At 36.0% G+C, this 13937-nt stretch overlaps 1 protein-coding gene across 1 annotated transcript in view; it reads right to left on the bottom strand.

The window, feature by feature from the left end:
• The window catches only part of LOC149845798 (uncharacterized), a 45963-nt gene that overhangs the window by 14914 nt on the left and 17112 nt on the right, over positions 1-13937 (bottom strand). Inside the window, exon 2 of the mRNA XM_089997740.1 lies at positions 13458-13621. Coding sequence (XP_089853866.1) covers positions 13458-13621 — 164 coding nt within the window. The remainder of the gene's footprint in view (positions 1-13457; positions 13622-13937) is intronic.

Raw genomic sequence — 13937 nt, 5'->3', positions numbered from 1 at the left:
TGAATTGTTTCCATTTTAACCATTGGGCTGAAAGAATCATCATAATACAATCTGTGTTCTTGTATGAATCTCTTTGCTACAAGTCAAGCCTTATATCTTTTTATGCTCTCATCTGACTATTTGGTCTTATAAACCCATTTTGATCCCATAACATTTTTGTTAAGAGGTCTTTGTACAATTTTCTATATTTGACACTCATATAACGGCTTCATTTCTTCATTCATAGCTTCAATCCATCTATTTGATTTTGATGCATGATGATATGTTTTGGGTTCTTCTTGTTTTGAGACAGCAGTTAAAAATATTTGATGATCTACATTAAAAATTTCATCTTACCCATCTCTCCATTGGATGCTTGATACGCCCAGATCTCCTTACAGTTGGAGCCATGTGATCAGCATAGCTGATGGTTGCATTATGTTGCACTTGATCAGCATGTATGGAGACGTGAGCTTCTGGGTTTAGATCCAGATTGATTAACGTGTTTTGAGTATCATGTTTATGCTTATAACTGTATTTTAATGTTTCTTTTGTTGCCCTTACTATGTGTCTTTTTTATGTATTATAACTAGGGGCATTATGGGAATGTAAATGGTTAATATAAAGAAACCCACAACCCATGAGGAAGGATGTGGAGAATCAGTTGTTGCAGCCTTTTCTTTCTTTCTTTCTCTCTTCTTCCCTACAAACTGTGTTTCTGATGCAGATCTGCAGATCTTATATGGTATCAAAACTCCATCACGGTGAGTTCCATCTTTTCTCAAATCTGATACCCTAAATCACGATTTTGGTTTTGGGTTCTCCTCCTTTTCTCAAGTATTTTCCTGATCTGAATTTGGACCAAGATTCAGATCAGATCCCTTTTCTTAAGGACGTGAATCTGTCCTTCACGTTAATTTCAAAACCCTCTGTTCTATTCTGTTATGTTTCAAATATGATTTCAAACCCTAATCTCCCAACCTGAGATCAGTTTTTAAACCTTAATCTCCCAATCTGAGAATTTGGCGTGTTTTATTTCAGATTTGAATATGAATCCAGATCTGAACTTGTTTCTCCCTTCAAAAGTGAATCCAGATTCAAGTTTCCAGATTTGAACATGTTTTCTCTTTAGATCTGGAACTCGTGAACCCATACTTATTCTTTTCTCAAAAAAAGAGAAATGTATATTATTCTTACTTAGGAATTAATATTTTTTTTCTATTGCAGATCATATATTTATTTTTCATGACTGAGCCTGTGCTGCAAAAAAAATGCAGACAGACTTTGTTATTAAAGCGCTTCCTTTTTTTATCCCTTTCATCCTCCTTTTACCTACCATGGATTCTTCTACCTCCTCTTCAGTTCTTTCAGCAAGCTTCCTCAATCAGTTAGCTTCCGAAAAATTAAATACCTCAAATTTTCTTACTTGAAAGACAGATCTTTCCTTTTATTCAAAGTCAAGATCTTTTTAGTCATTTGGATGGATTGATTCAGACTCCACGAGAATTCATACTAAGGAAATAAAATGATGAAAAAGGGGGTGTTATTAAATCCTTAAAGTTTCGGAACCCAGAATACATTTCCTGGATGAAACGTGATCGGGTGTTGGTGGCGTATATCACCTCTACACTATCCCAGGAGGTTTTGGTAAGCATTATGGATGATTTCACACCTATGGAATTGTGGACCCAACTTATGCAAACATTTTCACAGGTTTCTGAGGCTAGAGTTAGGTTTCTCAAAAAGGAGTTCCTGAATCTTAAAAAAGAATCCATGTCTATCATGGAGTACCTTAATAAGATGAAAGAAATCACAGATCAGATTGATGTGATTGGTCACATCATTTCAGATAAAGATAAGGTACAACATGTTCTTAATGGATTAGGACCCGAATACAACGTTATTTATTGAAGCTTTACGTCCTAAGTTGCTGCAATTTGAGATTTGAGATGAATTTAAGAGGAGGATCTGTTAAGAATCCTACAGGATCAGCAGACAGTTATCAGGTACTTATTTCAAGCATGGTTTGGGAAAGGAAGAAGAGGGAGGAGAGGACAAGGCAGAGGGCGAGGAGGTAACCGGCTCCCACTTCCTAATACACCTATTTCTTATCAGGGCAAAAAAATACTCATGTGCTAGATTTGCAAGAAACCTGGTATTGTTAAAGCAAATTGTTGGTATAAAGATGATCCTCTGTATGTTGGAGGGCAGAGCTCACAAAGTAAAAGTGCAGTCATATAGTACTATAGATGCTAGGCATGCAACTTTTAGTGCTCTTTAGTTTTCTTATGTCACTGCTGCACCTGTGCTCTTCAACATAGCATTTGCACTTCCACACACAGCACCTGTGCCCCTTTACAACTCACATTCAGCATATTCATTGCCTATCAACACAACACCTGTGCACTTACTGTAGTCATCCCACTGCTTCCCTACGCAACACCTTCTTTCATTGTTACACACTCACTTTCACTTGCACTATGGCACTCGTCCCCCTTGTGCACAATACTTCACCTCACTGTTGCACCTGCACATCTCCACTACACTTTTCACAGCACCATCACCTATTACACCCTCATCTCCTACACACTCACATTGCCACCTAATGCACCTTGTCACTTAGCACTTATAGCATAGAGATCAGACATTGGCCCAGTATTATGCATCTGTTAAAGTTGCCTTTGAAAGGCTTAATGCTTACAGGCCTCTGCGTTGTTCAAAGCAAAAGAATCATCAAGAACAGACTATGGTTGCTCGGTTCCTCATAAGGCTATCTTCCGAATTCTCGGTTGCTAAAGTCCAAATGTTAACTGGATCTGATGTACCTACTCTAGCTAATGCATACAATCGATTGAGCAGACTTGTTTTTTCTCTCCCACAATCTCATCCTATATCCCAGACATCTGCCTTAGTTGTTCCTTCTGGTTATGGTCGTGGAAATACTCTGAACATTAAAGGGCGTGGTCGTGGAAGAGGTGTGGGAGGTAGAGGTAAACTTCAATGCACATTTTGTGAAAAAATTGGGCACTTAGAAGACCGTTGCTGGGATAAACATGGACGGCCTGCCTTTCCTGCATCGAGGCCTAATGTTACAAAACTAGAGGTAGCAAATGCAAATGAAGCCTCGTCTCCCAGTGATTGCATTTCCCTGAGTCGTGCTGAATACGAAGAACTGGTAGCTCATCGACCTTCAAGCTCCTCCTCTCCTGTAGCCGGTGTGGCCTATGCAACAGGGAACCATCTTCATCTCAATGATAGTAAGTGGATTATTGACTCAGGTACATCCAGACATCTATGTGAAAATTCTCATTATTTTTCAGATCTAAAAAATATTACTACTCATCGAGGAGTCTCATTAGCATATGGGAGCTCTTCTCCGGTAGTTGGTCGAGGAAACGTTTTTATATCTTCTTCCTTGCATTTGAAAAATGTTCTTCATGCTCCTTCATTTCCTCAAAGTTTACTTTCAGTGAGTTCTCTTACAAAAGAGCTAAATTGTAGAGTGATATTTGATCATGTTGGTTGTCATTTTCAGGATTTGCTGACGGAGAAGAAGATTGGTGGAGGCTCTGAAGAAAATGGAGTCTACTACTTACATCATCCAGTAGGGAACAGTTTTGTTGCAGTCGACTATTCCTCGAGTCCTATTCAGTGGCATCGTCGTCTTGGTCATCCGTCATTGTCAAAGCTTCGTCATGTCGTTCTTCAAATTCCGTCTACTACTTCATTTCAGTGTGAAGCATGTTAGTTGAGCAAGCATCATCGGAGTTTGTTCCCTTCTAGTCAGAGTCAGTCTAGTCATAAGGTCTTTGAACTTTTTCATGCGGATGTATAAGGTCCTAGTAAGATTCCTACTAGGACTCAGTGCTGATATTATCTTGTTATTGTTGATAATTTTTCTAAGTAGTCTTGGGTATTCCTAATAAAAGAAAGATCTGAAGTTCCTAGTATTATTAAGTCATTGATTCCTGAAATAAAAACTCAGTTTGAATATGTTGTTAAGATTATCCGCACTGATAATGCGCTTGAGTTCAAAACAAAAGCCTTGTTGCAATTTTATCAAGACCATGGCATTCAACCTCAAACCTCATGTGCCTATACTTCCCAACAAAATGGGGTGGCTAAACGAAAACACAGGCATCTTCTTGATGTAGCACGTACCCTTATGATTCAATTCAATGTTCCTGCTTTCTATTGGGGTGATGTTATCACAGCCTGTTATATGATCAACTGTATGCCTTCATCATCCGTGGAAGACAAAATTCCTTTGCACAGCCTAAATCCCAATGCTCATCTTTTCTCTTTCTCGCCCAAAGTTTTTGGGTGTATTTGCTTTGTGCATAAACTTGGACCTGACCGTGATAAATTAGTTGCTCAAGCAATTAAATGTATTTTTATAGGTTATCCAAAAAACCAAAAAGGCTATCAATGTTATGACCCTATTTCTCATCGGGAGTATGTCAGTGCGGATGTATCTTTCCTGGAATCTGTTCCATATTATTCTCATACTGGATCTCAGATGCAAGTTGATCTAAATGACTCCTTTCCCCTTCTTGTACATCCTTTCCCTTTGGAATCTGTACCTCCATTACCGGCTTTCACTCTAGCTTCCTCACGGTTTCACAATCCCCCATTGGTATATGTGCGTAGAGCTCCACCTCCTCCTGAGCCCTCTCCTTCTTCTTCTCCTGAGGTAAGTACTCCTGATGACAGTGATCCTCATGTTGATGTTAACAGGCCAATAGCTCTACGTAAGGGGACGCGACAATGTACCTTATATCCTATATCTCATTTTGTGTCCGATGCCAGAATTGGAAGTCAAATGAAAGCTTTTATTTCTGCCTTATCTGCTGAAACTATTCCTTTAAACTATCAACAAGCAGAGCTTGATAGTAGATGGAAGCAGGCAATGTAAGAGGAAATGGATGCCTTATTGTCTCAACAGACGTGGGACCTGGTTAATCCCCCAGTGGATGCAGACATTATTGGATGTAAATGGATATATACCATTAAGTACCACTCAGATTGTTCTATTGAAAGATACAAGGCCAAATTAGTAGCAAAAGGTTATACTCAGACATATGGTGTTGATTTCTTTGAAACTTTCTCTCCTGTCGCACGAATGGGTACCATCCGTCTAGTTCTCTCTGTAGATATTCACCATGGATGGTGTCTGTGTCAACTAGATGTAAAAAATGCATTTCTATATGGAGATCTGTCAGAAATAGTATACATGCAGCAACCTCCTGGGTTCGAGGTTGAGGAGGAGTGTCAGAAGGTGTGAAGGTTAAAGAAGGCGATATATGGTCTGAAACAAAGTCCTCGTGCATGGTTTCAAAAGTTGCTTGACGTGATGTCAAAGTTTGGCTTTAAGCGGTCAGCGTCAGATCACATATTATTTATCAAGAAAACTAACTCAGATCTAGTTGTTATGGTGGTATATGTGGATGACATCATCTTTACAGGAACGATATTGCAGCTACAAAGGCTCATCTTCAAAAGCATTTTGTTACAAAAGAACTTGGTCCTCTTAGATACTTTCTGGGTATAGAAGCTGCCAGAAGCAGTGAAGGCTTGGTTCTGTCTCAACGTAAGTATGTTCTTGATTTATTAAAAGAAACTGAAATGTTGGGAGCCAAACCAGCAAATATTCCCATGGATCACAAAGTTCAGTTGTTGGAAGAAGGGTTAAAACCTGCGGATAGCAAAAGTTATCGCTCATTAGTAGGGAAGCTACTATATGTGACTGTGACTAGACCGAATATTGCTTTAGCAGTAAGCAAGATTAGCCAATTTATGGAAAATCCGAATGAAGTACACTGGAATGTTGCAATGATGATTCTCAGGTACTTAAAATCTTCCCCTGGAAAAGGGTTATTATTCAAGAAAGGGGGAACCCTGGAGATAGTCGCCTACTCTGATGCTGATTATGCTGAATTTGTTAAGGATAGGAAATCTACCACTGGATTTTGTGTGTTTATAGGAGGTAATTTAATTTCATGGAGAAGTAAGAAACAAACCTTGGTTGCTAGGTTGAGTGCCCAATTAGAATATAGTGCTATGGCCCAAACAGCAGCTGAATTGATGTGGGTTTGAAATGTATTAAATGATCTTCAAGTGAAGGTCTCATCTCCTATGGTGATGATGTGTGATAACAAGGCAACTACGTATATAGCAAATAATCTTGTGTTTCATGAGAGAACAAAACATATTGAAATTGACTGCCACTATGTAAGAGATATGGTTCAAGCTGGACATATCTCTACCAAGCATCTGAACTCGGAGGATCAAGTTGCAGATATGTTTACAAAGCCTCTTGCTAGGCCCAGTTTATCAAAATGTTGCAGCAAGCTGAGCATGATCGATATCTATGCTCCAGCTTGAGGGGGAGTGTTAAGACTAGTCGACTATTAGTTAGTTTCAAGTGTTTTATCCTTAAAGTTATTTATTTATTCTTAAAATATGGTTCTTTAGAATTTTACAAATAATAAGGGACCTCTTTGTAATTTGTTTATTAGGCTAAACCTCTATTTAAACAAGAGGTGTTTAGCCCTAATGGTATTATGATTTTTTTCCTCTCTCTCTCTCTCTCTCTCTCTCTCTCTCTCTCTCTCTCTCTCTCTCTCTCTCTCTCTCTCTGTTTCTGTGCAGTATTGGGTTTCTCCACAGAAAAGTTATTTGCCATCATTGCCATGAACCGAGACACATAAGGCCTAATTGTCCCAAGTTATATGAAACCTCAAAGAACAAAGTTGCTTCCGTCGAAGAAACTATACCAAGAAATGAAGAATCAACCAAAGGAAATGATTTTTTTTCGCTAGCTCAATTATCGAAGGCACTTCAAATTCTACTCAAATCTCCATTCACGTCGGGTGTTGTCATTACCTCTTCTTCACCTTCAGGTATGTCTTCTTAGATCCTTAATGCAAGGGTTTCTTTTCATATGACACGTCTTGAGAGTGGTTTATCCGAATTATGCATTAATTCAAAAATCTCTTATGTTTCAATTGCCGATGGAACATCTTTACAAATTAAAAGTGTTAAAACTTTAAATTCTTCTAAAAAAAATTTTTGCCAAATGTTAGAATTGTTTCACAACTAAATTTAATTTTTCTTTTCGTTTCTCAAATTTTCGATCATGGGTGTGGAATCTCTTTCTCATCTAAGGGTTGCTCTGTGCAGGATGTCCAGTCCAAAAAGCTGATTGGGCAAGGCCATAAGAAAGGAGATCTCTGCTACATGAATTATTTAAATCTTCCTACCAACTCTTGTAATTATGTTCAAGATAAAAATATTGAAACTTGATATAAAAGACTTGGGCATCCAAGTTTCTCTAAGATGTATTTTTTCCTTTGAAAAAAAAAATTGTAATGAGAAAAATTTTGCTTGTAAGGATTGTATCTTTGGAAAAATAAAATTCACTCCCTTTTCAAATAGAACTTTCATTTATAAGAGACCTTTTGAATTAGTGCATTCGGATATTTGGGGACCTTCTCGTGTTATATCAAAAGGAGGATACTCATATTATGTGACGTTTATTGATGATTTCACTAGATATGTATGGATATACTTTCTTAATTTCAAATCCGATGTCTTCTCATTCTTTAAAAAAAATTATATGATTGTCAAAAATCAATTTTCAAGCAACATATCTATCCTTAGATCCGATTTGGGTGGTGAATATTTATCAAATGAGTTTCAAAATTATTTAGAAACAAATGAAATTTGTCATAAAAAATCATATCCTGGAACTCCCCAACAAAATAGATTAGCCGAAAGGAAACATAAACACATCTTGGAAACCACTTGGACACTATTTATTTCTAAAGACATTCCAAAAAACTTTTAGGCCGAGGCCGCTCTAACATCAACCTATTTAATAAATAGAATGATCTCATCGTCCTTACAAAACATATCCCCTTATGAAAAATTATTTGAAAGAACACCCGACTTCAATAAATTAAGGATCTTTGGTTGTAAGTGTTTTGTGCTTTTTCATAAAACAGATAAATTGTCTCCAAAAGCTATTGAATGTGTATTCTTAGGTTATGGAGAAAACCAAAAAGGATATAGATGTTTTGATCCCAAAACAACAAACTATATGTTTCTAAGGATGTAACTTTTTTAGAAAATAAAAATGGTTTTGATAAGACAAAAGACAATTATGAACTTGAATATACTTTTTTATTTGATCTTTTACCACGAGAAGAGTTGAACTCTTGTGATAATGCCTTGGATGATGGAGAGGATAATCCCCTAAATGTCAATGAAAATATGGAAGAAGAAATACATATAAATGATGATATTATAGATAGACCTATGCAAACTTATACTCGACGTAATCAAAAAATCTTCTAAAGGCTTTAGAAAAATATTCTCAAAATTCAAACTTAGAGGAAACCTCTCTTAGGAGATCCAATCGTATTTCCAATCCACCAAATAGATTTGTATCCTATGACACATTAACACCAAAATATAGGTCATGTTTAATTGCATTACATTCATTTCATGACCCATCTTATTATAATAAAGCAAAAAATCGTCCGCAATGAGTTGAAGCTATGAATTTAGAACTTAGTGCGCTTGAAAAAGCTAAAACTTGAGAGATAATTTCATTACCCATAGAAAAGAAATATATAAGATGCAAATGGGTTTTCAAAGTTAAAACCAACAGTGATGGGTCTTTAGAATGATACAAAGATAGACTAATGGCTAAAGGATACTCTCAAGAGTATGGTATTGACTACGAAGAAACATTTGCCCCAGTTGCCAAGATGACTAGTGTTAGGACCCTCATAGCCATTGCATCTATTAAACAATGGTCCATTTATCAACTAGATGTGAAAAATGCGTTTTTAAATGGTGAATTACTTGAAGAAGTTTACATGGATCCTCCGTCGAGGGTTTGCATTGGGAAAGGAAAAATTCTTAAACTAAAAAAAGCCTTATATGGTCTAAAACAAGCTCCAAAAACGTAGCATGATAAATTCAGTAATGTGAAGACTCATCTAGGTTTTCATTCTTGTTATACTAACATTGCTCTTTTTGTGAAAAGTACAGGTTTTATGGTTGTTATTCTTCTACTTTATGTAGATAATATGATTATCACTGGAAATGATAGGCAAGGAATCAATGACATTAAGAATATTTTAAAAGAAAATTTTGACATGTCTGATTTAGGATTCTTAAGATACTTCTTAGGTATTGAAATTGCGTAATCTCCCAGAGGATGCATTTTTTCTCAAATGAAACTTGTTGTTGATATTTGTACTAAGTCTAGTATTTCAGGCGATAAGAAGATAAAAAACCCTGAAGTCATTAATGCCAAATTGAAGCTGGAAGATGAGACTCTTCTCGAAGATTCTACCCCTTACCGCCAACTTGTTGGATCACTCACATACTTCTCTATCACTCGGCCAGACATAACTCATACAGTTCATTCAGTCAATTTCAACATGCTCCTACCACTGTGCACATAAGTGTTGTCTTAAGAATTATCAGATACATCAAGAATACTATAACCAAAGGGGTTTTTCTTTTCTCATCATCTTCATTTGATTTATATGCCTATGATGCTGATTGGGGTAAAAATTCCCACGATAGAGTCTCAACTACAGGTTTCTGTATTTTTAGGTGACTATGATTTCATGAAGAGGCAAGAAGCAGCACAAAGTATCTCTATCCTCAACTGAAGTCAAATATCGTGCAATGACCACTACGACCATGAAGCTTGTGTGGCTTCAAAGTCTTCTCAGTGATATGGGCATAATTATCTCTACACCTTCAAAGATGTGTTGCGATAATAAAAGTGCAATTTACATCACAAGCAACCACATTTTCCATGAGCGTACTATGCATATTGAGATGTACTATCACTATGTATGAGACGAATATCTAAGAGGAACTATTACTATGTCATATGTCACATTAGAGTACCAGTTAGCGGATTTCTTCACCAAAGCTCTTCCTGCTCGTTTTATTTTTCTCCTTAACAAACTTTCGGTTATCTCCATGTAAAGTTTGAGGGGGTATATATATACATGTCTTGTCTAGATTACCCGATAGGGGTATTTTTGTCTTTTTACATAGTTGTTTCTAGAAACAACTATTTTACTAGGTTAGATCTTTTTTGTTTTAATTAAATATAACTTTTTGTTTTCTTTTTCTTTTTCTTTTTCTTTTAATTACATTGGGCGTCCCACCGTAGAATCGTTGGGGGCTCCCAACGACTCTATTTGGGAGTCCCCAATGGTCTCTCATTCTCTAATATTTTATGTATAAATAGGGAACCTCTCCTCTTGTATTTCTTAAGCTTCACAAGCTCTCTTCAATAAGGATTTTTATTTTTTACTTGTTTGTGTTGCCTTTTTAGGCTTTTGTATTGTCCCATCGTAGGCTTATTGTTTGTATTCTCCTTGTGCCATCGTGCATGTCCATTATTGGACTTGGTTAATGCTTTTACATGCTTGGGTTATATTTCCTCATACTTCATTACAATGTGAGTGAGGGTTACGAAGAGAGAGAGAGAGAGAGAGAGAGAGATGATGGGGTGAGGATTACGAAGAGAGAGAAGGAGATAAGGAGAGAGAGAGGCGGTGGGGTGGGGTTACCAAGAGAGAGAGGGAAATATATGCATATATTCTTTAAATTATATTTTACTCTTTTAATATTAAATCATATTATATATATATATATATATATCTTGTGTCACCATACCCACATTTTTTAAAATTGTCGTGTCATACCCTCCGTACTCGTAATCGCACCCGTACTCATGTGACATAGATCATCATACAATTGGAGCTCTCACGTATCTCTTCATCACCCAACCGGATATTTCTCATGTTGTCTATACGACAAGTCCATTACAACATTCTCCAACCAAAGTTCATATGAGCATCGTGATGAGAATTGTTAGATATATTAAATATCAGTCTGTAAGAGACTTTTTTTATCTGCTTCCTCCTCTCTTGATTTAATTACATATTCTAATTTTGATTATAGGAGAAACCTTAATGTTCGTCATTCAACCATAGGTTTTTGTGTGTTTATAGGTGATTCCCTCATTTCGTGGAAATACAAGAAACAACAAAAGGTGTTTTTATCATCATCTGAAATCAAATAAAGAGATATGGCCACCACATCTTTGAATGTTGTATGGTTCAAGTGACTACTTGAAGATATAGGAAAGCATTTGATGTCACCCTCAAGATTGTGTTGTGATTGTAAAAGTGTCTTCAAAGAGACAATGTGCACAAAGGCACTAAATCTTCAATAATGTGATATGTGTACAAAGGCACAAAAAGAGAACTTGAAACAAGTGTGCACAAAGGCACAACACATAAATAAGAACACAAATGCTCAAAGGCATAAAATAAGAAGAATCTTTATTGAAGTGAGTAGGAGCTTTACTAGAAAGCTTAAAGAATACAAAGGGGGTTTACCCCTATATATAATCCACAAGGAGCAAAGGAGGGGCTCCAATGTAGACGTTGGAGGGGTCCCAACGTCTATTTGTGGGGCCCCTCAAGAATGAAAAAGAAGAAAAATAGAAAAAGAAAAATAAAAAGCAAAGAAAAGAAAAAAATTACAAACATATTTAAAAAGATGAATATGCGTAAAAGAGAGTGAAAAGATAAAATTACCCTTATCGGGTATAACAAAAGGAATGTACTTATATATATATATATATATATATATATATATATATATATATATATATATATATATATATATATTCTATATATGTAGAATATATGCATATGTATCATATATATAGATACATATTTTAGCGGTAATAACAAGACCGCTATTTATATTGCCTGCAATCAAACCAAGCATATCGAGATGGATTGTCATTATATTCGAGAGGAGCATTTGAAGAAGACCACATTTTTGCCTTATGTGACTTCTAAATATCAATTATTGAACTTCTTCACCAAGGTGCTTCCTTCTCAGTTTTATTTTCTCTTTGACGAACTTTCAGTGATTAAGTTTAAAGGAGTGTGAAAATATGTAACATATACATATATATAGTTTTAGAATGTATTTTTAGGATTAATATGTAATATTTTTTGTTCTATTTTTTTTTGTATTTTGTAATGCCCTTAAGGGCATTTTAGACTTTTGGCTAGCTAGTGGTTAGGGTTGTCTAACAGCAATCTGGCCGTCTCTCTCTTGTATATGCATATGGAGGCAATCCCCAACTTATAGCTTATGCATTTTTTGTGCATTCTTAGTATTAATAAAATGATTGTTTTTTATGTGTGAGTGTTCTTGTGCGACTTTGTGAGTGAGTTCAATGCATGCTTTTCTCAGGCATTACAAAGTTTTGCACTACAAGTATGTTTGGCCTTTCTGACCTGCAAAATAAAGGCATGCACACATACATACATATCCATAAATAATTATATTTACATTTATATGTTCATATATACAGCAGGTTTTGTAAACCAATACCTCATAAACAAATTAAATACATCTGGACCCTCTTTTTGGGTGGGGTTTTACTTCCTAAAATTTAGAAGTTCAAAAGGTCCAAAAACAAGCAAAAAAATAGAGAAATTTCATGCACAAGCAAACAGATGCATAAAGCTAAAAGAAACAATAACAGATATACGAGTTTGTGCGTTGTGTACTATGGTGTGTATACAGGTTCTCATCAAACTAAACATGATAGTGCAGAACCAAGAGGGAAACATCCCTTCAAACTGATCACATGCATATGCCTTCCTACATGCATGGCAATACTATTAAAATTTAAGAGAAATGAAGCCGCTGTTTGGAAACTGGCAATTGGAGGGAGTTTATGCATTTGGAAAAGTGGCAGCTGCCAAATCCTGGATTTGGCAGCTACCACCTGTCAAAGGTGGTAATTACCAAACCCAGGTTTTGGTGTAAATACAATGGGGGAGACAGTCTCACTTCCTTTCCCAAATGCATAAACTCCTAACCCAGCTGCTAGTTTCCAAACATCTACCACCAATATAGTTTGACCATGTTCTTACCAAATGCATAAACTCCCATCCCAGCTACCAGTTCATTTTAAAGTATGGGCTTCATATGAGAAAGACCTTACGTAGTATACAGAAAATTAGATTAATAAGAGACAGAACAACAATATTCAAAAAGAGTGCCAACGACTGTTCATTATGAAATATAGCAGGGAGAGATGAGGAGCATATTTGCATCAAATCAAACAAATGGCAGGCACCAATATAAACTCTTTATGAACTAGCATTTGAAAGAACCTCTGATGCAGATCAAGCTTTGATATATTTTATGTAATCTTTCTTAATTAATTAAAATATGTAATTTGTTTACTGAAATGAAAAACACCAAACCTTCCTGTTCACAACCATTCTTTTGGAAAATCACAAATACATTCAGATAATACAAGACTGGCAATCCAGAAAAACCCAAAGAAAAATGTACAGAGAAGAGGAAAAAGAAAAAAAGAAACATCAGAGGTATCTAACCTGCAGCATAAGCAAATTGTAAATGACTAGTACGTGATAGAAAGGCCGTCTCAATAGAAGGCAACTCTGCCTCCAGTTGTTGAACACGAATGACAAGACCATGGCCTCTTGCCGATGTAGTCATTACTTCTTCATGCAAGTCATGGAACAGTTCAGCTGCAAACCTATTGAATTTAGCAAAATCCAATGTCAATGAACAATTTTATAAATCTAACACTCCAAATAGAATGCTATTTAGATGAATTCAAGTAGTGAAACAAATAAGGTATATCTAGACACATCAAATCCAAAAACCTGACCAACTAAACCAGCTGAATATAAATAACCTTCGGTCAACCCAGTAGCCTAGATCCAAATAAGCACAAACCAAACAGAAAATAAGAATCATTATTTTATGCAGTCAACACATAAATCAACTGAACATATGAACTCAGGTGAAATGGTAGAAGAAACAGCAAATAAGAATAATTTTGATGACAA

The sequence above is a fragment of the Nuphar pumila genome, chromosome 2 (assembly GCF_984573655.1).
Source record: "Nuphar pumila chromosome 2, dmNupPumi1.hap1.1, whole genome shotgun sequence".
Taxonomy (NCBI): Eukaryota; Viridiplantae; Streptophyta; class Magnoliopsida; order Nymphaeales; family Nymphaeaceae; genus Nuphar; species Nuphar pumila.
This window is presented reverse-complemented; position numbering and strand designations above follow the sequence as displayed.